The sequence below is a fragment of the Taudactylus pleione genome, unplaced genomic scaffold (assembly GCF_031769625.1).
Source record: "Taudactylus pleione unplaced genomic scaffold, aTauple2 ptg000602l, whole genome shotgun sequence".
Lineage (NCBI taxonomy): Eukaryota > Metazoa > Chordata > Amphibia > Anura > Myobatrachidae > Taudactylus > Taudactylus pleione.
The window spans coordinates 5,757,341-5,784,302 of NW_028285004.1; the positions used below are offsets into that span (position 1 = coordinate 5,757,341).

Below are 26,962 nucleotides of genomic sequence, written 5' to 3' on the forward strand. Positions count from 1 at the left end.
GTGTTCACTCTAGCTCCGGCGGCAGGCAGGGTGCCGGAGCTAGAGAGGGCAACTTTGTGCGCGCGGGCGAAAAGGGGGCGTGGCCATAAAAGGGTGCGTGTCTATAAGACGCGTCCCCTTTTTCATCATACTTGGGGGCGTGCCCGGCACTTACGGACATTCCGGGCAGCCCCCAAGCGCTGCAAGCAGGGAGAATAGATGCCGGGCGCATGCGCCCGGCGTCTATTCTCCGGCGGTGACCGGGTCACCGCACATTTCTCCACCCGCGGGACACTGCGTCCCGCGGGTGAAGACTGCACCCGCAGCCTGTGAGGGCAGGGTGCTTTTTGCCCTCCTTCTGGAGGGCAGGGTGCTTTTTGTCCTCCAGAAGGAGGGCAGGGTGCCGCACCCTGCTAAAACAGCCTAGCTGGAACGCTATATATATATATATATATATATATATATATATATGAATTAGGGATGTGCAGGCTCGGTTCTACTCGGTTCCGTTCGGTTCTTTTTACCGAATCTTATTGGCTATCCAAAACTCATGACAGCTGAAACCCAATAAGATCCGGTAAAAAGAACCGAACGGAACCGAGTAGAACCGAGCCTGCACATCCCTAATATGAATAAAAGTTTTGTTTTATATTTGATCTTTTAATATCTTGTTATATGGAAGGAATTGGTATGTAATGCCGGCGGCTATTTATCCGCCAGATCAAATACAGACAGCGGCAGCCCGGCAGTTTTAAATTCCGACACCTCGAGGTAAGTACCCTAACCCTCCCCACTTCCTATCCTAACCCTAAACTTCACTGGGGGGGGGGGAAGCCTAACCCTAAGTCCGCTTGGGGGTCCCTAAACCTAACCCCCCCCATCCCCGGGCTAAGTGTATATTTACCCGGCAGAGAGGACGATCGGTACGGTGTCCTGTCATCAGTATTAACATAGGCGTCTGTATTTCGACGCCTATGTTATATCCCTTGCCGGGATTATGTTGTCGAGATTGAGACCTCATAACTACATCCCATATGGACATACAATATTGTAACAATGTATCCTGTTGTTTAAGCTTTATGAATAAGTAGAATTTGACAATTAAAAAATAAAAATAATTTTGGCATCTAGAAAATAAATTGCTATAAAAAAGTGAGCTATTCTCCAAAGACACTCTTTTACAGCACAATCAATGAGATATACTATGTATAAATAATATAGTAGTTCCTTCATCTGGGGCTCCTCACAGTAAGGCCACTGACTGTGGATGTTACCCTGGCTGGGTTTCTCACTCAGCCTGAGTGATACGGGGCAGCTATACATTAGTGCAGTGGTTCCCAGCGTGGGGTACTGGTATCCCCAGTTGTACTCGCTGTGGCAGAAAACATCTCTGTAATGATGGGGTGGGACGTGCAGTAGATAATTACACACAGTAAAGCAATGTCCTAGGGATTTTCAGCCCCATGCAGGAAGACCCTGATACCAGCATTTAAAAAAACTCTCTCTGTGTCCCTGTAAAAGAGAGCACATGTGGACTATAATTTTATTGCTAATATATATTTATGTGAATTTCAGAAACGGAAACAGTTTCCTGTGGTGGAGATATGTTGGTGATTTTGTTGTCTTGACAAAGGTCTACCTGAACCGAAACGTCGACCATTACCTTAGATCATGTGAGTGATTTAAACAATTTTGCAACTGATTGGTGATTGCCTATTTCGTTTCTGGAATTCACATATATTTTGGACTGATGTCTATAATGGAGCACCCCATCATTTGAGGTCTTACTACAGTGAGTGCAGCTTTCTGGACTTTATATATTAAATATATATATATATATATATATATATATGTGAGACAGTGTGTGCATGTGTGGGTACATGTGTGTGTGCATGTGTGTTTTAATAAAATTTTACTTTGCTGTGGAACTACAGGTACCAGCAGGCCCGTAATGCCTCGCATGCTGATACTTCTGGTTTTCCAAGTACCAGCATGCGGGGGAGGATTGCTGGGAACTATAATTCCACAGCAAAAGACAATGGCCCTCATTCAGAGCCGGACGCTTTGAGCAGAGCGCACGCTCTGAATGAGGGCCGTCCTCCATAATTATGGAGCGTCCTCCTGGACGCTCGTATAGCTGTGGGTCACCACCCACAGCCTATACGGGCGTGCAGGTTGATGGCCGCGATGGTCTTGACCATCGCGACCATCGCCACTGCGAGCTGGAGCCTGCGGTTGAGTTTCTCAACCGCAAGGCCCGGAGTGATTTTGGCTCTCACTAGTGATGTCAGTGGGCCGGCTTCTGACGCTTGGCGTTCCCAATCAACATCGACAGCACGCCCCCTTTGATCAGACATAACGAGCGAAGGAAAGTCCTTCACTCGTCGCGTCTGGCGCATGCGCACGACGGAGCTCCCTCCATCGTGCGCATGCGCAGTGCACACCATCGACCCACTTGCCAGCGGACAGCCGCTTGCGAGTGGGTCTGAATCAGGCCCTATATTTTAACTCTTTACTTGAACCACACTTTACACAATCAACCCGGCACCCATCGCTCCAGGGGTGTCGGGGATAGCCCCGGGCTATCAGCCTGGGCCTTGGGCGCAAAAGACAATATTTATATTTTCATATGCACCGCACAACACAATCAACCCAACAACCACCGCCCAGGGGTGCTGGGGATAGCCCCAGGCTATCAGCATGGGCCTGGGGTGTCCTGGAGAGGGTAACCCCTTTATTGGGGGAGTCCCCAGCTCCCCAGGGATCCCCGGCCTGGGTTGAATAGTGGTCAGGGGTGATGATTGGGGGGCAGGGCCACCCCATATATATATTTTTTTTAAACACAGAAGCAGGTATCATGGATCTTCCAGGTCCGAGCCTGCATTCTGTGTGGTGCTACCTCCCCCGGGTCCTAATGCCTGTCCCACTGCCAACCACACTGTCGCCCGCACCACCGCCACTAAGGTCCGCTACCGTCCCAGGTTCTGGCCGCAGCAAACGCCCGCTACTGCCCCGCACCTTTCCCCCGGGTCCTGCTGCAGCTACCGCCAGCTTCCTTCCCCCATGCCCACCACCGCTAAAGCCCGCAAACGACGGCCATCTTTGCACACCCAAGTGAACCCACTGTGAGAACACCTGCCGGGAGGCTCCTACTGCGCCTGGGCAACATGTTGAAATTTCCTATCTATTCAATGCCGCATTCTTGAGGTAATAGTGTAAAAACTGTAACTTTCTAATTTACCTCAACCCCAAAAGCACGTACCCTGGCACAATGGCTAACTAATAAAACAAACCCCCAAGTCTAAATTCACCCCCTACCTCAAGTTATGCTTTTCCAAACATCCCCCAAAGATAACAGCAGAAAAGTGGTCCTATTTGAGAATGTCACAAAAAAGTGACAGTTGGAGCTTTAGATTATTCCCAAATCCTAATTTTTTACGTTTATGCCCTGAAATTTGGCATGCAGCACCGAGCGACAGTTCCACTCGGCCGTGCCCAATTTCAGCTCGGTATCTCCAACAGCTTTTGAGGTATAGCCTCTTAAACACCATGCCGCCCCTCCGGAATTCTCTATGGAGATTTCGTTTTTTTTAGATGCAGACTCAATATAAGGACACGACTGTGCCCTTATAATATATATATATATATATATATATATATTATTTTATTAAAAAAAAAACTTATATTGTAATATGTGAGAATTACATATGTACAGGATTTTAAAATCTTATCTATATAAAAACAAATGTCCTCACTGACCAACTCATCAATGCCCAGCCCAAACCCCTGGACCTAGAAATATGTAATTCGGGGAGTATATTCCTTCCACGATGTAGGCACCCACTAAGCCGGGATTTTTTGAAATTCGACTCCTAAGGGGGTGAAAACGGCTAAAATGTTTCCTCTTGACCAAGGTGATTGAGTGACAAAGCAGCATTTCCCATGTGCCCTGGGACTGTAAGCTCGTTGTCTGGGTCAAGTGGCTTCAGAGGTGTGGCTGCAGCGCAGTCCAATATTCAAATAGGGGAGCCACACCAACTGCCAGTGATGTTTGGCAGCATTTGGGGTGACAGTTGGTGTGGCTCTCCTATTTGCAGTGTTCTCCCCAGAAAATTTTTCCAGCTGGTGGCATCAAGAAGTAGCCAGGTGGGGGCCTTCGCAATAATAAAATGTTTTAAACCCTGACTTTATAATGATTTAAACTTGAAATAACATTGTATATATTAATTCTCCTCTTCTTCTTAGAGTCCCAGTCGTTTGCAGCTTTGTCATAATCAAAGTCTGTAGGATCTGGTCCCTCTAGTGAAATCAACATTGTGTTAATTAGTGCTGGCACCACAGAATTTATTTTTTATGCAGCTCCCAGATATAGTGTCCCCACTATTTCAGCAGCTCCCAGATACAGTGTCCACAGACACTGTTCCCACTTGCTGGTACCACAGATATTTTTTCTATACAGCTCCCAATACTGCCCCCTAGTGTTCCCGCTAGGATCAGTTGCGGGCAGGGGGCGGCGCAGACAGGGACCTCATGCGTGCCCGCAAAGTGGACGCGGCACTTCCGACGTCACTGTTGGGAGCAGTGCGGTACCCTCTACGTCACTTTTGGGAGCGTGACAAGCCGGCGGCGTCATTAATAGGGGCTTCCCCGAAACTGTTCCTTAATGTGAATAGATGCCGTCAGCGGCCAGGCTGTTTTAGCAGGGCGCCGCTATAAGGGGCAGCGTGAACACTATCCCCACTTGCAGGCTCCCAAATACTGTCCCCACAGATTTTATTTTCAGCTCCTACACAGAGAGAATGGACGCAGGACTACTCTAATGTGTACAGGCGACTGCTCCCGCCTGAACAGCACACCCATGATTTTATACAGGGGGAGGGATCTCTGTCCTCCAGTCTTACACGCCCCTACACTGTGATGGGCCCAAGCTGCACAACCTGGCACTTTCCCCCGCCTTAAGGCACCGCGTCCCGTCGTCCGGAATTATTACTAACGTCACGTGTCCTTATTGCCAGCGGACACGGAGCCTCCAATGGGAAGAACATGTGGCATCCGTGTCCATGGTAACAAGGCACGTTGAGGGTGACCGGGTGACAGGCATTGGGGCGGGGGAGAGTGCCAGGCAGTAAGTTTTACGGGGACGCGGCGCATTGGGGCAGGGGGAAGTGTCGGGTGTTAGCTGTTTATTGCCGGTCGTTGCACCTGCAACAAACAGCCTGGGGAGAGCACTGATTTGAATATTGGACTGTGCTGAATCCCCACCACTGCTAAGGACTTAACACATTAACTAGGTTTTTTCCATTTGGATGCTTCACTTGCATTGAATTTGGATTTTTCATTTTCTCGAACATGGTAACTGAGTTTTTGAATGTTAAAGTGGAGATGGCACCTCACACCATTGTCCCCATTACAGGAGCTGGAGCCTGCCTTTTCTGCCCTCTCCTATCTCATGCATGAAGGTGCCCACACACATAGCGATGTGCTCACGATCTGACTAGAGGCACGATTTTCCCTGAACTCTCCCCAGGCAGCTCCCCAGCAGTCGTGGTCACGATTTGGAGTAAAAAATGTCCAATCTGACTTAAGATCTATCGTGCATTCAGTGTATTGTGTCCCAGATTGACAGATTTGAAGATGCGATTTATGACGAGCAGGGACGCGCATCGGCATCATGATTAGAAAGTCACGATTTGGGATCACGATTCGTCGAAATCGGGCAAATTGTGTAAAACGCCATGAGTGTAGGCACCTTGACACTCAACTAATGTCTAGGGAGGTGTGTGATTGTCAGCAGTGTTTGCGGATTTAAATCAACTTGATTTATATCACAAATTAAATCACGATTTTTTTTTTCTTTAAATCAAGGTGTTTAATGTATTGTTAAAATTAAGGCCCTCATTCAGAGCCGCTCGCTATTTGCGGTCGTTCGTTTTCTAAAAAGTGGTGGCTATTCAAATGAACCGTTCGCACTTTGCGGTCTGTTCACGCCTCTAAGGCTGAACGAGCGAGCAAAACATACGAACGTAATTTTGAAAAATACGCCCCCTGGCCGCTCGCACCATACGTCATATCCGCTATTTATTAGATTAATCGAGTACATCGAACAGCGTATGAACTGCTCGCTATTCTTGTGGTTGGTTTTTTCAACCGCTATTTTGCGAGCAGTTCTGAGTTAAAAAAAACCAAGTGACGTGGTCAATGACGCTGCTGGATTAATGATGCACTCCCTTAAAACGCCCGTTTTGACCTTTAAGCACGCCTGCGTTCTGAATTACACTCCCCGTTTTCAAGCACCTTCCCCTGTTACCACCCACATACGCCTCATCCTGTCACTCAAAGTAGCAGGCATTTGCTATTTTGTGAACAAACTATTTTCGGCCGCACTGACTGGTTCGCGCATGCGTATTAAAATCCGTACGCATGCGCAGATGAGCGAACATCGCTCATAACGAACGAGCGGCCGCTTACGAGTGACTCTGAATGAGGGCCTAAATCTGGACAAACCAAGCATGAAGAAATTTTTGGACCTGCACATTTTCTCTCTTAATTGATGGACCCATGTTACTGTAGTAGTTGTTTAACTGCAGAAGATAAGTTATGGAGCATACACACGGTCAGATTTGTCACATCTGTCAAATTAATTTTACCAAAGATTTGAACGATTTGAACGATTTTTGACTGCATTAAAATGAATAGAATCGTCCAAGTCTGACTGCAAACACATCAGATGTCAGATATCGTTATCTGACCATCAGGAACGCGCATCGTTCAAATCGTTCATCTGACAGATATGTCAGATTTTCCTTCAGATATGAATATAAATCGTTATCGTTCAGATCTGAAGAAAAATCTGACCGTGTGTATGCACCATTAGATGCTCTTAAGTTTGCCAACAAAAAATATCCAAATTCAATAACCCTTCTACCAATACTAGTCAAGTTCCAAGCAAAAGCTTAATGACCTCTTGTTTGACCTCGATGTTGTGTCAACAGTGGCACCAATAGATTGGTGGAAAAAGCACATTGGTTCAGAAACTGTTGCTGGTAATGAAAATATCATGGTAGCAGTAGAGCAATTGCTAACAGCTGCAGCATCATCAGCTTCAGTAGAGAAGAATATTTTGAACATTTGCTTTGCTGCAGTCAAAACTGAGAAACCGCTTGGGTACTGACAAAGTTGCAAAACTTGTGTTTCTTTTTAAGGAGTTCAATAAACCTATTTGTGTAGTCTAAAGGTGCATACACACACAACGATTTTTTGAACGATTATCGTTAAACGATATCGTTTAACGATAATCGTTTGAAAAAATCGTTCACTTTGTGAGTCAAATGATGAACGATTATCGTTCATGCGCGTTCACGTTTGTAGTGAACATCACTAGTGATGTCAGTGGGGCCGGCTCCAGACGGTAGGTGTTCCCATGGGAACGCCTCCGTCTGGCAGGCACGCCCCCGGCACCCCCACCAAAGGGGGCGTGCTGTCAATCAACATCGACAGCATGCCCCCTTTGGTGCGAGACCCGGAGCGACAGCTTGGCTGTCGCAGTCCGGGTCTCGCGCATGCGCACGACGGAGCTCCCTCCGTCGTGCGCATGCGCAGTGGGGGAACATCGACCCGTTTGCGAGCGTCCTTTGCTCGCGAACGGGTCTGAATGACCCCCCAAATCTCTTAAATTGCCAGTGGATATTTCACGGACTTTACGTTTGTGTAGCACATATTGTGGGTTAAGGGATATAGCACTATGGCACTGAAACCACAAGGGGTAGCTAGTAAAAAGGAGGCGTATAGTTGTGCATCACATCACATTGTCTCCTGCCAGTAGGATGATAATACAGGATTCTACAGTGGGAAGTAGTCCAGGCCTTGGAGTTGTTAGGGCAACTGTTGTCACGCTTCTCCAAGAGTTTTGTCTCTGGATGGGCATAATGGAAGTTATTCCTATGACTGACTTTGGTCAGGACTTGGGGTGTGGAGTGCTGCCTCCTCCCAGGAACACTGTGTAAGCAAGATCTGAATTACGGGAGCTGGTGATTATCCTGCCGATTGTTTTGTATTGCATTATATTATATATAAATTACCATTACATCTCTCTGCTAGTATAAGCTACTTGAGAGACTGGCCTACCTCTGCCTCTCACACTTTCTTGACTCATATAACTTATGGAACCCACTTCAGTCGGACTGTCTTTCCAAACACTCCACAGCGACGGCACTGACTAACTAATGTAGTCAATGATTTGATCACTGCCAAGTCTAAATGCCATTACCCACTTCTAATGCTTATATCTTTGCTGTATTTGACGCTAAAAAGCTAGTACAGAAGAGTGTACAATAAGAGGCGCCAACAAATGAGTGCTATCAAATAGTATATTATCAGGTCAATATTTAAACAATTAACTATAGATAAACAATGAATATATATATATATACATACATACATAACAGAAACACACGCACAGTACATATACACAAGGAAGCAGCTGCCATTAACAGACAGTAATCACCCCAGAAGGTAGCTATTGTGAAATCTATATAACATAGAAGAAACGGCACATGTGCTATCCTGCATATATAAGAGAAACCTTGTATCTAAAGAAAAAGACTGCGTGAGTGTCCTTATTGACGATAAATAACTGATTTATTAAAACAATGTATCACAAACTAAAAAGCTGGTACATATATGGCATACATAAACCACATGAAATGAATTATTCGCATATAATAGCATATCATCCTGTAATATGCATTTGACACTGTTGACCACTCTCTTCTCGTACAAACACTACAATCCCTAAAGGTGCCTACACACTAGGCGATCTGGTCACGATCCGATATTGTGTCCGATTTCTCCCCCGGCAGCTTCCCGGCAGTCGTGGGCAGGATTTGGTGTTAAAAGCTATTCAAATTGGCCTATGATCTACCATGCATCCTAACTATACCAGAGCATCGTGACTGAGATTTTCAGATCTTGCCTGCAGCAGGCAAGATCTGAAGATGCGATGTACGACCAGCGGCATCTTGATTGTGAGTGGACACTCACGATTAGGACATATTTTACAAGATCTGTCGTTCTGATGCGTCAGAATCGGGCAGATCGTGTAAAAAATCGCCTAGTGTGTAGGCACCTTTGGTCTCAGGACACAGTTCTATCCTGGTTCTTTAAAATCATTATTTCAGTGTTTGCTTCTCTGGATCCACTTCCTCTATCGGTTATCAGTTAAGAGTACCACAAGGCTCAGTCCTACAGTAGGTCTTCTGCTTTTCTCTATCTATACCACAATTCCAGGAAAACTAATCAGCTATTTTGGATTTCAGTATAATTTGTATGCAGATAATACCCAAATCTACCAGTCTGCTCCAGATCTCTAACCATCTGCATTACTGAAAGTCTTTCTGCAATTTCGTCTTAGATGTCATCCCGCCACCTCAAACTCAAGACTTGTTAATGTTTTATCCCTAATTAGTACCCATTCAGGCAATAGTCCTATATGAATCTAATATTTTTTGTTCGAGTATTCTAGCTCTTATTATCTGGAAATATAATTTATTCACTGTGGATCTTGGATGAGTTTTTTTTTATGGATATTTGGTATATCCTCTTTCTGGTGGTAAAACTAATACCTCTTTTCCACCAAAAACCCAGGTCCGACCTGGGTTTTTGGACATGGTTCCAACCCTGGTCAGACCCAGGTCAGACCCATTTACACTGCAACTTTGATCTGGGTTACTCCCAGGTCAGCCTTGTTCACACTGAACTCAGGTCTGCCCTGCTAAACCTGTGAGGTCATAAAAAGTGGGTGGTGAATGCTCCACAACCACCAATCCTCTCATTTTAGGCATGATCCAGGTCAGATAACCTGGGTTGCACCGTTTACACTGCACCATTACCTGGGTCCATCCTGGGTCCAACCCTGGTAGCTACCTGGGTTGGATTGCAGGGTCACTTGACCCAGGTTATTTTTCAGAGACCCTTTTACACTGAGCTGCGACCCGGGTAGACCCAGCAAAAACCCAGGTTTTTGCTCTGGTGTAAAAGGGGTATAAGGAAGGAATTCAATTAGCCCTGATAATATAACGGAAGTAAAAATGGTGGTAGCCTTGGGCTTTAACGGCCGGGGCTATTCAATTACAGCCCTTTTTTCTTGACCAATAAATTATCTGTTATTGGGCGTTAACACATAGCATCTGGGAAAAGTTCCTGGACCTATGTGTTAACCCACTGTTTGCACCCGACAACAGGCTAATTATCGAGTAGAACTTCTCGAGTCTACTCAGACCCGAAGAGAAATATGCATTAATTGCAGTGCTGCGGGCTGACTTCGGGGCTAATTGGATAGCCCCGGGGCATCAATTAGCCCGGGGTAAATTACCATGGCTAATTGAGTCCCCCCTCCATCCCCAAGTGTAAAGGTCCCTTCTTATCAGGGAGGACCCACGGGCTACCCCAGTGTGCTATGGGGGCTGCAGCAGCTGTAGAATGCAAAAATGCAGTGGCTACCGGATACTACAAAGAACTAAAGTAAAAGGGAAGCCAAAGGTCATTACAGAGTGTTAAAGGTGGAAAGACACAGATCACTACACAGTGCTAACAGGGGAGCCTCTGCATATTGCTAGTGGAGGCGGGGGCACAGAATTACAGAGTTCTACAGGGAATCACAAGCTACTACAGAGTGCTAAATTCAACCACAGGCAGCTAGAGAGTGTCAAGGGGACCGCCACAGCCAGCCACAGAGTGCCAAGTGGACCGCAATGCCGGTCGCACTGTGCCAAGGGGGTCGCTATAGCCAACTACAGAGTGACAAGGGGACCATGTGCTGGTATATTATGCTGATCACAAGTTTACATGCCACACATGAAAAACAATAATTGCGTTGCTTGTCAATTGTGCAAGAAATTGGTTAATCTTAACTTTTGACTCGGGATCCTAACTGTTGGTTAAATTTGTTCAAGCTTCAAATTATATATTTTTTCAAATTATATATTTATAAGATAGCAGGAGAAATATATCAGTTAAGCTTAAAGCACAACTTTCAGTCATAGAACTTACCTTCTAAAAGATCCATGTATACTAGAAATGCTGCATAAACTTGGGCATTCTCTGCTACATCCAATGTCATCATTTCTTTAAACTGCAAAATTTAAATTCAATAATAAAAAAAAAAATTACTTTTTGTAATTTTCTCAATGTTGTACAGGTTATTTTCAGTACACACCAACCATGTGATATGGGTGATCTACCAACCTGTAAAAACACAATCCTTAAACAAAAAGCAGACATCTTGAACTAGCAGGAAATTGAGTACCAACTGTGATAAACTATACCTTTGGTTTTTATTAATAACACTACACAAGCATAATTGGCAGAATTAGTTTTTCTAATTTAATAAATATGGCAAAAGCAACATAGGGCCCGATTCAAAATTGCATGCTACACCGATATGAGCACAGCTGGCCGATGTGATAAGTACTCTGCATGTGTCTGAGTAGCACTGCGAATTGGTACCGCACAGAGACGCAGAACAAATTTGGAAGCAGAGACTGTGGATTGTAGTGGGAGTTCTTGGGAGATTAAAACCACCTGCCCAATACTGTGTAGGTCCCTCTCATGTTGCCAGAACAGCTCTGACCCATGGAGGCATGGACTCCACAAGACCTCTGAAGGTGTGCTGTAGTATCTGGCACCAAGACATTCATATCAGATCCTTTAAGTCCTGTAAGTTGCAAGGTGAGGCCTTCCTAGCTTGCCTTCTTCCCATAGTGCATCCTCTTTCACAGGTAAACAAAGCACTCTATGCAGCTGGCCTACCCACATGATGTAAAAGAAAATGATTCATCAGACCACGCCACCTTCCATTGCTCCATGGTCCAATTCTGACGCTTATGTGCCCATTGTATGCACTTTCGGCAGTGGACAGGGGTCAGCATGGGCATTCTAACCAGTCTGCGGCTACACAGTAAGCTGCGATGCATTGTGTATTTTGTTACCTTTCTAGGATAGTCAGCATTAAACTAAGCAGCAAATTGTGCTACGGTAGCTCTTCTTTAGGATTGGACAAGACAGGCTAGCCTTCGCTCCACATGGGCATCAATGAGCCTTGGGTGCCCATGACCCTTTCCCTAGTTCACAAGTTGTCCTTCCTTGGACCACTTTTAGTAGGTACTATCCACTGCATTTCGGGAACACCCCACAAGACCTCCATTATGGAGATGCTCTGACCTACTCATCTAAAAATCATAATTTGGTCCTTGTCAAAGTCGCTCAGATCTTTAAACTTGCCAAATTTTCCTGCTTCCTAAACATCAACTTCAAGAACTGACTGTGCACTTGTGGTGGTGCAGTGAGCTACGTCTGGAACTTTGCTGAACCCTATGTTCGAGATATGCTTGCAATACTTTAATCCAATTCAGCAGATCTTATTGTGTTTTTTAAATAAACTGTTTTACGCTATGGAAGTCTTTTTATAATTGACCCACAGCTATATCAAACCTTCGATCCAAGGATTTGGAGAGACCATTGGTTTGAGATAAGCCTTTTTACATTTATTACAAAGAACGTTCCATTTGGCACAAATGTATTATCTAACATTGTAATTTATTGAATACACTATGGGCGCTGCCTTGTGTTAATTTTTTAGAGATTAGTTTGGTTCATGCAGGCTCTGAATTATACCAAGGCTGTAGCTGCATTTCATTATTCGATTGAAAGCTGTTAAGTGTTGAGAAACTTTTTCCTGTGCAGACACACGTCTGTGCCTTCATGTAAATGCCGCTGCAAGCTCTTTCTTAGGGTACACGTGTGAATGTGCAAGTACTGAGACACCCACTGAGTACTGTCAGAAACTGAATGTATGTTCTTAATTGTATGTTATCTTTACTAAATCAGTTTCTGTAAAATACTTACCAGCTGAGTATACAAATATATATTTTTTTTATGTAGTTGAGAGCGAGTAAGCACAGACATTTTCTCCTTTAGAAGCTGCTTCTAATAGGTAGCATAATTTAGTGGGCACCATGGTATATTCCTTATTATACACAAGTTTTTCCAATGAGCACTTAGGAGGGAATTCAAATCAGCACAATTTGTGCGGCCTGAGCGATGCGAACATATCTGCCAATTACGGGAGTGCCAACATAGCAAGTCTTGAGGTGCAAGGGAAAACTTGTGATGTCAGCAGGATGCAATGTGCAGTTCCAGAACGGCCCATCATGTTAATGTCTGGAATTGATTTCCCCCCTTATACACCAGAGCTAAAACCCAGGTTATTGCAGGGTTAACCCAGGTAGCTCCTTGGTGTAAAAGGGGCCTGGGTTGGATTCCCGGGTGGAGTGACCCCGCAATCCAACCCAGGTAACTTGCATGGTTTTAAAAGGGAATAACCCGTGGAACACTGCAGTGTAAACGGAACAATCCGGGTCAGGATGACCTGGAGCACACCGCATCCCGGCAGAATGGCCAGCTTCAGTGGTGCTTGGAGATGACATCATCTCCAAGCGTTCACTTCCACGCCGGTAAAGTCGGGTTACTGCAGACCCAGCTCCGGTGTGAATGGCGCCGACTCGGGAATATCCAGGGTCGGCGCCAGCTAAATTCCGGGTCTGATTCGGTTTGGAACCCTGTTCCAACCTCCGGTTCTGAAATGGAATTTAGGTATAAAAGCGTTACTAGTTATGTTATCAGGACTCACTAATTATATGCAGCGATTCAACCCTTACACAGATATTAGCTACATGAGTTTATATTTATAATAGAATCATTTGTGTATTATATATAAAGAACAGTGTGTGTTAGGCATAACAGGACTTCCTCAGTAAATGTACCCCGACTTCTGTACAGCATCTGCACCCAGCCACCATGCTGCCCTTAGTGACTGTAATATCACAGTAGGTGAAACACTGACGCCATCATATTGAAGCATAGGGTCGGGACACTTCCTGACCTTTGGATGTTCTAGTATCCAGGGCTCCACCTCCCCTCTAGCACCGGTGCTCATTCCAGCAACACCTCCCAATTCCCCCGCCGAGTCCATGACAACCGGATCAGGAGCAGTGCACACAGATATTCTTCCCCACGTACCCTGTACCATAGCACCAGGTTCCGGCGGAGACAGTGTTACTGTGTAACACTAAATCTCCGTGCGCTAAGCTGAGTCTTCTGTGCGAGTCATTCATCATTAATAATCATGTTAAAACTAGAATTATATAAATGACTGAGGTGTAAGTATTTCAAACAGTATTTATTATAAAGCACCTTGTACTGGGGAAGTGGATAGCTCCCCTTCAGTATTTGTACCCTACTGAAGCTGCGCAGATTCTGAAGTGTTTCCAGTATGAAGCAGATCATAAATGTTTCCTGTATCCAAAAGAGTAACGCAGATCAGTTGTTTTATGTTACTACTCTATGGGCCCGATTCATTACAAATCGCAACTGCAACAGAGTATGCATGTTGGCCGATGGTGCGTACTGCGCATGTGTATGCACTGCAGTGTGCGTGTGTGAGTTAGCATTGCGATGGCTCTGCGATCACCTACGAAATATAGGAATAGTGACTGGCTGTGAGCATTTGGGGGTGGTGACGTGACGTGGTGTGGAATATGTGTGCGCTGTATAAATAACTGGTAAAAAATAAATATTGCTAACCTCGTTGCATGCAATGGCTAATTTATACGCGCCCATGCAATGGCGTTCAAACAGAAAGGCACGCTTGCGTTTCTCCAACCACTCCGCACATATTCCACAGCACATTTACAGAGAATATTTGGCCATTTACATAATTCCCTGCCCCAGTGGAGTTTATACTATATTCCCTACCACATGCTCACACACATACAACTATGGTCATTTTTTTTTTTTGAGAGGAGCCACTTAACCTACCAGTATATTTTTGGAGTGTGGGAGGAAACCCACGCAAGCACAGGGAGAATATACAAACTCCGCACAGGTAGGACCGTGGTGGGAATTAAACCCACGACTTCAGTGCTGTGAGGCAGTAATGCGAAACATTGCACCGTCTGTGCTGTTGTACTCAATGTGTAAGGGCTGACCTGTTGTAATTGTGCGTGAGGGGCCGATGTTACTCTATGTTCCCGATGTATACGCAGGACTGCAAGGTATTATGGATGTGAGATAGCGGTAGTGGACGTCTCTATGCTGGCTGTGTGACGGCATTGCGATAGCATTTATTAGCATATTTACGCAGTGGATCTGCGTGCGTAATTGCAGCTCGTAATATTGATTGGTTATAATGTACAAGGACCATCCAAGATTTTATAGATTAGTCCTTGGGCATCTTTGTCCATAGAGATGTCTTTGTGTTTCAGTTCTGACCAGCTGCCTCTTTTTATGAATAATAAATTCCGACAATATGTTCTTATTTTTTGGCTTTAGAGGTGTATTCTTATTAATAGAGAGTATTTAAGATGCAAAATAAATGACATGATGGGAATTGAAGTGCACGAAGTCCTGCATCAGCACCGATAATAGTCTTTCAGGACTAAAAAGTATTTAAAATCATTGGTAACTATGTTGTTTAGTTGCAAAGTGTATATGTTAATTGTTGCCATATATGTATATCAAAATTACACAGAAGCGCTCACCTATATGTTGATAGAAGCCTCTGTATTAATAGGAACATTTTAATTGTAGTTATAAATATCAGATCTCCCACCAATGTTTATGTCAAAAGATAATGTATTAATGAATTAGGCCCTCATTCAGAGCCGCTCGTAAGCAGCAGTACGCTCGTAGCGTTCCGATGTTGTGAAACCACGCATGCGCCAGTGTTACACTGCACATGTGCGTACGGCTGATTGCGATCTTTTTTTAAGTCGTTCGTCGAATATCGAACAGGAAGTGACATGTGAAATGTGATTGACAGAACAGCCCGTTTTTGGGCGGTGACGGGGTGGAGATGCGAAAACGCAGGCGTGGCGAGGCATTTTGTGGGCGTCCCTAAATTATCTCATGCGAACGGCAAATGTGATCGGAACAAGTCATACGTCACTGTCTGATCCACTTTGCGTTCAAACTGCTCGCACAGCTTGTGGTCTGGTATACTCTACCACAATGTCGATGGTCTCGTCCTCCTTCCCGTGCCTCTTTGATGTTTTTTCGATTTATCATTTCATGCCAGAAAAGCAATCAACTTAGAATTGAAAACAAGCTTGGAATGTGTCTAGCAACTAGTTTTTTTGAGTAGCACAAAACCGTATGCAGGTGAAGTACTCAGCTGCTAATTTGTGGCTTAGACAATCAATTAGCGTACCAATTTTTCATATTTGATTTTTTTTATTTTTTTTATTTTTGTTTTGTGTTATTGCAACAATATTGGCATCATGTTTGTGTTTTAGCAACATTTTTAATGGTCCCGGGAATTTCTTATCCATTTGGTTTGGGCAAAGTGTTCCTTTAAACTCCTAAATGGTTTTTAACCCTTTGGAATCTGTTTGTTTGTTTTTTTATTTTCCTTTTTTGGGGCCGGGATTACCTAAAAACCATATTGAGAATAATGTCACATTACAATGGAGCAGATTTTGAATTATTTTTATTTTTTCCACACATTTTAATCTTTTCAAGTGCATTTTCAAGTTTGCATGTGTGGCTTACAGCAATAATTGTGCCAAAATATGAATACACAAAATTAGTGGCATTTTGCATAAATAAAATAACACACATTAAAAGCAATTCACAAGAAAGGAGAGGGAAGTTTTGGCCCTTAAGGAATATGGGGCAAGCACAGAAGAATTGTGGGAAAATTAGCCAGTGCTGTCATCGCTTTTTGCCACGTTTGGCTGGGTTAGGGTGGGAGCCTGAACGGGTCCGGGATGTCCTTTGGCTGGCCTCTCCAGAGGCAGATGTTGGGACCTCTGGAGTAGGAAGAGGGCTAGGCACATTTGGAGGGATGGCTGTTGTTGTGCCAGAGGTGGAGGATCCTGATGTTCCGGCAGGGAGGGTGGCTCCACCATGTGCTGGCGAACGAGCTGCTCCAGGGCATTGGCAATTCGGATGTTGGCCCTGGTATTTTCCGCCAGGGCCTGACCAATGGTCACGTTGGCCGCAGCATTTTGCTCCATGGCCTCCGCTACCCGTAGCAGACTGGCGTCCATCCTCAGCAGAATCTCCGTGTGGTGAATCGATTTAAAATCGAGATCCGTGAGGAGGGCAACTGCCTGCGAGGGGGATTGCCCTGGACTGGCTTCTGCAGGGTTCACAGCCGGATCTACTGCTTCCTCCCCTGCAGAGCCAGCAGAAATTCTGCGGCCAAGGCTCCCCTCTGGAGCAGACTCATCCGCCTGTGTCTCTGTTAGAAAAATGAGAAAAGAGTAACATTAGAATCTCCATATTGTCCCAAACACATTTCAGAGTTGGTAACATAACAACATTTACCTGGGACAACATGAGGAGCCGCAAAGTCTGGCATGTCCGTATCCATGTTGGACACGCCAAACACCTCATACTGCACACACCCCTGTGCCAGCTCTTCCAAGTCATTCAGCTCCAATGACACAGGGGTGGGACCCCCACCTGTCCCCCTTGCATGCCTAGCCCTCTCTGCCAGTTTTTGTTTTAGCCGATATTTATAATCGGTCCATCTGTGGGTGAAAAAGTTGGCATTATTCCTGCAGTATTTGGCCCTGTAACCACTTTTTCAAAAAATGTACTTTTTACGTACCGGCGTTTGACATCCCGGGGTAGACGTTCAAACTCACCCACCCTATTGACAGCACTGGCTATCTCATCCCACATTTTCCACTTCTGGCTTGCACCCATATTCCGATCTGCCTGTGGCAGGATGTCAACACACATTTGGACCAAAACCTCCATCTCCTTTCTTGTGAATTGTGGCTGCCTTTTTTTTTGCCTTCTTTTGTGGGCCTACTCGGCCCAGCAGCCTCTTCCATGGCATCCTCAATACCGTTTTGCAAAAACATTGATTACATTTAGATGTTCAGTTTTCACTAAATTCTGGTTCTTAAAAAAATTTTAAGCCAAAAGAGTCAAATACTTACCGGGCGTCTCTTGACCATTGTTTTGCTGCTCTGTAGCCATTTTGAGAACAACAACTTGAACTACAGCAGACCGTTTTGATTTTTCCGTGACGTATTTATACATGCGTCCGTATTATTCGTCCGCATCATTGATTGTGCGCTCCTATGATCCGTCCTTAAATATAGCGGGAAAATAAAGACTATTTATTGCTTTGGGCGACTCGAGTCCAGGTGGCGGGTGTTGATTGTTGGAGGTTTCGTGTGTAGTAGTGGATTGTTGGCGGGATTAGTGGTTGTAGGCGGGTTTTTGGAGTAGGAGTTGTTTTTTTTTTTTGGTTCCTTATTTTCCGTTCGTTTTTTTATTGCGGTTATTTTCTTTGTCGGTTATTTTTGGAGTAAGTATTTTATTCAACTCCTTTAAAAAATAAGGGATATACAAACCAAATGTTCTTTTTTTTATTTTGTTTTGGATTTCTTTACAGTTATTTTGGCTGGGCCCCATTGGAGTTTTTGGACTGTGACTTCTTAGTCGAATTTCTGTAAGTTTATCTTTTTTCCTGATTTACCAATTTGGATGTGTTGTTTTTCACATATATTTTGTACATTACTGTTTGATTTATAAGTTTAACAATCATGTATTATCATTAAATATAGCGTAATGTTTAGCCAAATATATTTCCTTGGTTTATCCCTTAAAAATGCGAACTATTTAGCGCACTAATGTTTCCTTAATCCCCATGTAAAAATGCAAACTATTTAGCGCACTAATGTTTCCTTAATCCCCATGTAAAAATGCAAACTATTTAGCGCACTAATGTTTCCTTAATCCCCATGTAAAAATGCGAACTATTTAGCGCACTAATGTTTCCTTAATCCCCATGTAAAAATGCGAACTATTTAGCGCACTAATGTTTCCTTAATCCCCATGTAAAAATGCAAACTATTTATCGCACTAATGTTTCCTTAATCCCCATGTAAAAATGCGAACTATTTAGTGCACTAATGTTTCCTTAATCCCCATGTAAAAATGCGAACTATTTAGCGCACTAATGTTTCCTTAATCCCCATGTAAAAATGCGAACTATTTAGCGCACTAATGTTTTTTCTAACATAAATTTGTCCATTCTTGTTTGTCCACTCAATGTAGGGTGCATTTTTCAAATAATGTGTGCTCCACCCTATCATTGTGCGCATTTTGCCAAATTTAATAAAAAAAATTCTGTCACCCCAAAATTCTAAAACGAATTTCTAATTTTGAACTGTAGGTTGTTGCACTCATGACAATACCCCGGCATGTAAGCATCTTTGGATTTTGCGGAAAAGATAAGTATTTTTTGGAAAGATCATTTTTAACAACCATTAACTACCTGGCTTGCCATTTCAGGTTGATGTTGGTCGTCTTATTTTGGCCATGCTTCCGGAACCCGACCAACCTCAACCTTGTCCCAGGCATAGGCATCGTAGGCGTGTAATGCCCAAGATATATAGAACACGTGTCACCCTTTTTGGAATGCCCGATGATGAGGTTTTAAGATGATACCGTCTTCCTCCACAAATCATCATAGACACTCTCTCATTAATAGAGAGTGATCTGGAGCGGCAAATTGACAGTCCTACAGCAATACCACCACTTACGCAATTAATGGAGGTGTTACATTTCTGTGCCTCAGGATCCTTTCAAACCACGGTGGGAATAGTGGCCGGAATCTCCCAATCCTCCTTTTCAAGGATCTTGAGGGCAGTGATGGAGGCCCTTTTCAAGCACCTCCATCATTTTATTAACATCCCATTGGATATGGGTTCCCTTAGTGTGGCGAAGGCAAATTTTTAACAAATAGCTGGCTTCCCACACATCATAGGGGTTGTGGATGGTACTCACATACCACTTCAGCCTCCAGCATGGCTGGAGGCAATTTTTAGGAACCGCAAGCACTATCACTCACTGAATGTAATGGTGGTATGTGATGCCTCCCTCCAGATCCTGTCCCTGAATGCAAAATTACCCGGGAGTGCACATGACTCATTCGTCAGGGATTTGGCATAAATTAAACAACCTACAAGCTGGTGATGTGTGGCTTCTGGGTAAGTGGAGCCCTTTAGTTGAAACCAATGCAAAGCTTGATACACAGTGATCCTGATTTTTGTTTTTTCATTTTCACAGGAGACAGTGGCTACCCTTGCACGTCCTGGCTGCTCACTCCTTATTTGGCTCCCACACCAGGGCCACAAAGTGAGTATAATTCCGCACTTACAGCCACCAGGCAGGTGGTGGAGCGCTGTATCGGCCTTTTAAAAGGCCGATTCAGATGCCTCCACCGCTCTGGTGGCGAACTCATGTATTTGCCGGCTATGGTTTCGAAAATTGTGGTCCTGTGTGGTATCTTTCACAACATCGCCATAAGGAGTGGTGTCCCAATGCAGCCAGAGGATGCCTTACCTGAGGATGGCCCCCCCAAGGTTGGTCAGAGGTCAGTATGTGGGGGGCCATACGCGATGATGTGGTGGCCCGTTTTTTCAGGTAATTATTGACAAACATTTACTTAATTGTCCCAAAGTCTACATGTACGATTGTAATGTGCCTTTTTAATCTTGTTTTTCATTTTTTATTCTTGTCTTCCTTTTCAAACCATGTAAAAACGATGCCTACTACCTGACCCACTAAATTGTCTACATGTGGCCACATTGGAACTAACTTGTGGATCAATTATTTCATCACCTCATTTTGTGGATTCATGTTGGCCTGCTACTTATTTCAACTATTCTTGAGTGTTGTTTTTTTTTTTTGCGTTTGGTGTAGGTTGTTTTTTGTAGTGTGTTTTCACTGTGTGAATTGCTTGTCACAATTCACTTTCTGTTTGTGTTTGCTGTGTATTAAAGTTTTCTTTTCCGTTAAAAAGACTGTTTATTTACACATTACAAGCACGTGTAACCTGGCTGAAAAAATGCCACCTTTCCTAATGCCGAATCCTGTAATGTGTGAAATTGTTAAGTCTTTGAACATGCTTTGTGGCTTAGAAAAAACAACAAAGTTATTTGGGTGAATCAGTAGTTTGTTCAAAATAGGCCTAAGCAGGTTTCAGTTTCTATTTACATTACCCACCACAAGAAAAAACACAAACTGTTGGTTTTTCCACAAACCTATTGGTATGGTGAGGCGTTTAATGTGTCAGCTTACATACTTTCTACCGCTTTGTACAATCTAATTTACCTTACTTTAAAGAATATGACCAAATCGTGGACTTATGGAAGGTTAAACAATGTATTATTTTCAGTCAAGAAATGAGACTCGTTAACATACAACGCTATTTTATTGTAAAAAATATACAAAACAAAATTGCAAACAAACAAAAAATCAGCTCCGAAGGAGCGCCGCCATGTGGTCCAGGACCACTAGCATGGCAATGACGTGGCCACGCAAGGCGGCCAAGCCCTCCTGCATACCATGCATCTGCCTCTGGTCCTCTGTTGGTATAAAAAAAAAGGGATCCTTAATGAAATGACACCTTACATTATAAGTTGAATAAACAAACTAAACAAATAAATCTATTTGCAAACAAGATCCAGTTTTGTGGTTAAAAAACAAGTACAGGCAAATGCTAAGATGGTAACAATAACAAATTATAAATGAACACACTAAAAGGCGACACAAAAAGGATGAAGCACCCTTGTTAGGGTAAATCAAAAAACCCCAAGAATGAGTGTTTTCACATGTGTGATATGTATCAGTGGAAAATATCCAAGACATTGTATATCCAATTCAAAATGTATTTTTACAACAAAAGAAAGGTAAACACACTGGTCATTGGGCTGGATGGTCTTGGAGGCCCTCCATCCTCCTCCTCCTCGGAGGTGGGCCAGTGCTGGTGGGTTGAGGGAGGGGAGAGGGCGGAAATGGTTGATGGGCCGGAAAATCGAGGGGGTGGTGGAGGGGAGGGTGAAGAAAAGAGAGGGGGGGTGGAGGGGAGGGGGAATTTTGGGGCTGGTGCAAATTGGGAGAGGGAGGGGACTCAGCTATTGGCCGGGCAGGGGGGGAGGGGGAATTGTGGGAAGGTTGGGCTGGGACTGGGCGTCGGCATCAGGGGCCGAGCCCGGCGAAGAACTCTGCAGCGAGGCCGGATTCTACGTTCAGCCCCTAAATGATTAAGGAAATTTTTAAAATTTTTTAGGGAGGGGGGGGTGGAACCCAAATTTAAAACACCAAAAAAAACAAACATTCTAAAAAAGGAAAACATGCACACACAGACATGTGTAAAAACAAAAAACAGGGCTATACTGCAAACAAACATGCACACACAGACGTGTAAAATCAAAAAACAGGGCTATACTTCAAATAAACATGCACACACAGACATGTGTAAAAACAAAAAACAGGGCTATACTGCAAACAAACATGCACACGCAGATAGGGCCGCAACAAAAAACAGGGCTATACTGCAAACAAACATGCACACGCAGATAGGGCCGCAACAAAAAACAGGGCTATACTGCAAACAAAAATGCACACGCAGATAGGGCCGCAACAAACAAACAGGGCTATACTGAAAACAAACAAGCACACGCAGATAGGGCCGAAAACAAATCCTACAATCAAAAAAAAACACTTACTTGCAGCGATCCGCTGCCGAAAACATGCCAGCAAGCGGGGGGTGCGGCACCGCAGATCCGACCACCTGAGCTCTAATTGGCCGATATTACGGCGTGAGCCAAAGGAGCGCAGGTGGAGGCGAACCTCCGCATAGGCCGATCGCTTGGCCCGGTTGGTGATGGGGGGAGGCTGGCTGGTGATCCTCCGGTCCATTACCTCGGTGAGGACCAACAGCTCCCGTGTGGTAACTGCGGAGGCTCTCATGATGGCAATGATTTTTTTAAGAGCAAACAGTTTTAATAAAGGCCAGAGAAAACTTTTGATTGGCTAATGTACTTTGTAAATTAACAGGAACCATTATATTGGTTATTGTATGAGTCATGTGTCCTACAGGCTCCAAAATATAATGTGAGTTATGATAGGCTTCATGCAGTGACATGCGTAAGCTAATTTAAATAAATAAATTTAAACCTGAAAATAGGAATATCCTAAACACAGGAAAACAATAGGATAATTGGTTACAACATGTATTTTTGATAAAGTAAACCATTGGTGAAACCGTACGTATTCTGCGGGAAAAATGACACACACGGACAACAATAAAGTTTATTGAAAATGAAAAAAAAAATGGATGGCAAACATGTGAAGAGCAATTAAGCTAATTAATATATTGATTTGCATGATACGATTAAAGTATGTATGCAGAATGAACGAGCAGGTAATCGAAATCTGACAGGCCCACTTCCGGTTTGGACTTGTGCGAGCGTTCCCTGCAACCAAATTTGGAGATGGACGGCCGCAATTTTGCTCGTTCGTTAGCTATAGGAGGGGTTGGGAGACTTTGGGGCGGAAGATTAGATACGAGCGCATGAATTTACATTTTCTCGCTCGTTCGTCGAACGAGCGATCAGCCACTTGCGTACGGCTCTGAATCAGGCCCTTAATCCATAGGAGACACATTGCTATAAAAATAAAATACTTGAGACTAAAATCAAGGCAAAAATGATTATGAATATGCTGCAGGACTGTGGCTTGAAAATGTGACCGGGAAATTAGTAGGTTCCTTTAGGGAGCCCCTATCCATCTTGTACCTACGTCCCCAGGTCACCGTATACAGGGCCTGATTCAGAGCTGAACGCTCTGACCAGAGCGCTCGCTCTGAATCAGGGCCCTCCTACCTGTTTTAGGAGCGTCCTCATGGATGCTCGCATAGCTGTGGGTTACCACACACAGCTTATGCGAGCGTCCATGATGATGGTCGCGATGGTCAAGACCATCGCGACCATCGGGCTTGCGACGGAGACCCTGCGGTAGGGTCTCGCTGCCGCAAGCCCTGGAGTGATTTTGGCTCTATCAGAGCCAAAATCACTCCCACTGACATCACTAGTGATGTCAGTGGGGCCGGTTTCAGACAGTAGGCGTTCCCATGGGAATGCCTCCGTCTGGCAGGCATGACCCCGGCACGCCCACCAAAGGGGGCGTGCTGTCAATCAACATCGACAGCACGCCCTCTTTGGTGTGAGACCCGGAGCGATGGAGAGCCCGTCGCACAACGGAGCTCCCTCCATCGTGCGCATGCGCAGTGGGGGAGCATCGACCCGCTTGCGAGCGTACTGCCACTCACGAGCGGGTCTGAATGACCCCCACAGCTACAGTTACAGATAGTTCTAGTGTTCCCTGGCAGTCAGGTGATTTTGCAGATATACCAATTGGATATTTTCCTGGGTGTCGGTGGTGGGGTAGTAAGTGTGCCCCTTTAGAGGGTTACTCACTGTATAATAAATACATTACCTTTGTAGTTTCCTACAATGTAACCACTTAGTCATGTGAGATGCTTTTTGGGGTGATAAGGGAATCCGGATAAAACAGTGCCTTTCCGTATGCTGGAGTAGCATACGTCACACCTGTAAGCATGTGCTGCAGGAGCGTATTTAAAATGGGTGACAAGTTTTATTTTGGCCACCCCAAGATGCACATCGAACCTAGACCCACATAAACTACATATGTCCTGTTTCTGGACACCATTGTCCAAGCAGGGGTTTATACTTTGTTTTTGTAAATTTCCACTCAGTAATTCTCATTTGCTAAGTGCAGATTGGTTTGCATAGTGTAGCCGGTCAGGATGGAGGCAAATCAAGGGAGTATGCTTATTTGCCTACTTTTGAAAAAGCATTTCTGGGATATTGTAAAAGCAACAACTCTGCAAGCAGAGCTTAAGGCTGGGTACACACTAGACGATGTGTACCCAGCCAGATATCTGCAGCGAGGACCCGACGGGGGAGCCAGCATTGGCAAGTGCATACACACTTGCCGATGCGGGTAGCGACAGCGGGGGCCATGCTGCATTTGGCAACATGGTCCTCGCTAACGACATTTCCCGTCGGCACTGCATGTAGGGGCGACATAGGATATCACTGACGACCCACAGGAGTGTGCATCATCAGCAACATAGCGGGTACACACTAGTCGATGTGCCCGATATGTTGGTCCGATCTGCCGGGTCGGACAACATCGTCTAGTGTGTACCCAGCATAAGAGTCCTACACCGCCATAATAGCATATTATAAAATTGTCTTACATCTAAGTGTAAATGAGCCCAAAGCATTTACAAAATTCAGTAGATAGATAGACAGATCCCTAACTATTATTCACACACATACTTAGGTAGCAGAGAAAATTATTTCTTCGGCTATCTAAAGTTGTCTATCTATTAGGCGGCCTGAAAGACTGGACACTGAACATCTAGCATTCAGTCTTTCAGGTCGCCGGGGGGGGGGGGGGGGGGGGCGCGCACTGAATGGCGCACTGAACGTTTTTCAGTTTCCAGGATCACGACCTTCTATCTCTGAACAAGCCGAACCTGACGATCGTAGTCAGGTTGACGGGCATGTTCCGTAGATAGTCGGGGTCGGCAAGGACGTGCAGGCGCATCGCTGGTCCTTGCCGGCTATCCATTACCCGACTTTGTGAACAATGTGACCAAAACCTCCTGGTTTTGGTCACATCGTTCTAAAAGTCGTGTAATGGATAGGCCCCTTTAGATATTGTTAGATATTGGAATAGCTTTTAAAAATCGCTCTCTGCCTGAGCCTGGATTTGCAAAACAGACTTGTTTGAAATACATTTATTTTGTTTGCTGCATGCAGCAAAATGTAACTTCTTTTGTATTGTTTTGCATAGAAGTAATCAAAACTTTACAAAGGTAAACAGGGTGAAGCAACAACAACAACAAATGCCTTCATATTGGAGTTTCCCCATAATATGCACTTACTATATTACCTGAACAAATGAAGGCTTTGCTGTAAATTTACTAAGTGACAGCTTGCAAAAGCCTGCTTCACCCCAAAATGTAAAACAGCAATGATAATAAAAGGCTTTTAATAACATTGGGCCTGATTCAGACCCACTCGCGAGCGGCTGCCCGCTCGCAAGTGGGTCGATGTTGTGCGCATGCGCACGACGGCGGGAGCTCCGTCGTGCGCATGCGACGAGCGAAGGACTTTCCTTCGCTCGTTGTGTCTGATCAAAGGGGGCGTGCTGTCGATGTTGATTGACAGCACACCCCCTTTGGTGGGCGTGCCGGGGGCGTGCCTCCCTGACGGGGGCGTTCCCGAAGGAACGCCTACCGTCAGAAGCCGGCCCACTGACATCACTAGTGATGTCAGTGGGAGTGATTTTGGCTCTGATAGAGCCAAAATCACTCCGGGCCTTGCGGTTGAAAACCTCAACCGCAGGCTCCGGCTCGCAGTTTCGAAGGTCGCGATGGCCATCAAACTGCACGCTCGTATAGGCTGTGGGTGGTGACCAGGAGGACGCTCCATAGTTATGGAGGACGGCCCTCATTCAGAGCGTGCGCTCTGCTCAGAGCGTACGGCTCTGAATGAGGGCCATTGTCTTTTTAAATTCCTGGGTTAAACACCCAGAGAAACGGCCCCCACATAGTAAATTTACCCCTTTGTCTTATCAGGTAAGGACAAGTAGTTTGTTAATATAAAAGACTCAGGGGTGAATTTACTAAGTGGCGGATTTGCTGTCATTTCAAACCCTGGTGTTTCTAAACCCCTAACCTGCTATGATCCATCTGTGGCTTGCAAGCCTGTGCACTGCTTGCAAACCTATGTGTAATAGGCAGGTCATTTATTTGTGCGGGGTTGCGGCAATTTCGGAACCTGCAGCTTACTTAAAAATATTTTGATTCTTCTTCTAAGGGTAAAAACATTGAGTGTCATTCTATATTCTGAAGTGTAGTCTTTTGCCGGTTTTGAGCTTAGTAAATCTGTGGGATGCAATCCGGCCAGTTAACCGCAGCAAAACAGTAAATCAGGATTTCAAACTTGGTGCTTATTAAATTTACCCCTCATAATCTATGTTAGGGTTACCAAATGAGCCAGTAATCACAGTGTCATTTGTGTTA

At 44.7% G+C, this 26,962-nt stretch overlaps 1 protein-coding gene across 2 annotated transcripts in view; it reads right to left on the reverse strand.

Moving 5' to 3' along the window:
* The window catches only part of TSEN15 (tRNA splicing endonuclease subunit 15), a 76,844-nt gene extending 62,775 nt beyond the window's left edge, over positions 1 to 14,069 (reverse strand). The window contains exons 1-2 of one of the 2 annotated variants that reach the window (XM_088453898.1): positions 13,916 to 14,069; positions 11,026 to 11,107 (exon numbers count right to left, since the gene is read on the reverse strand). In XM_088453898.1, the coding sequence (XP_088310024.1) occupies positions 11,026 to 11,107; positions 13,916 to 14,062 (229 nt within the window). In that variant the 5' untranslated portion in view covers positions 14,063 to 14,069. Of the gene's footprint in view, positions 1 to 11,025; positions 11,108 to 13,796; positions 13,895 to 13,915 lie in introns of those variants that run through there. The other variant, XM_088453899.1, reaches the window with a different exon arrangement.
* Between the last annotated feature and the right edge of the window lie 12,893 nt (positions 14,070 to 26,962).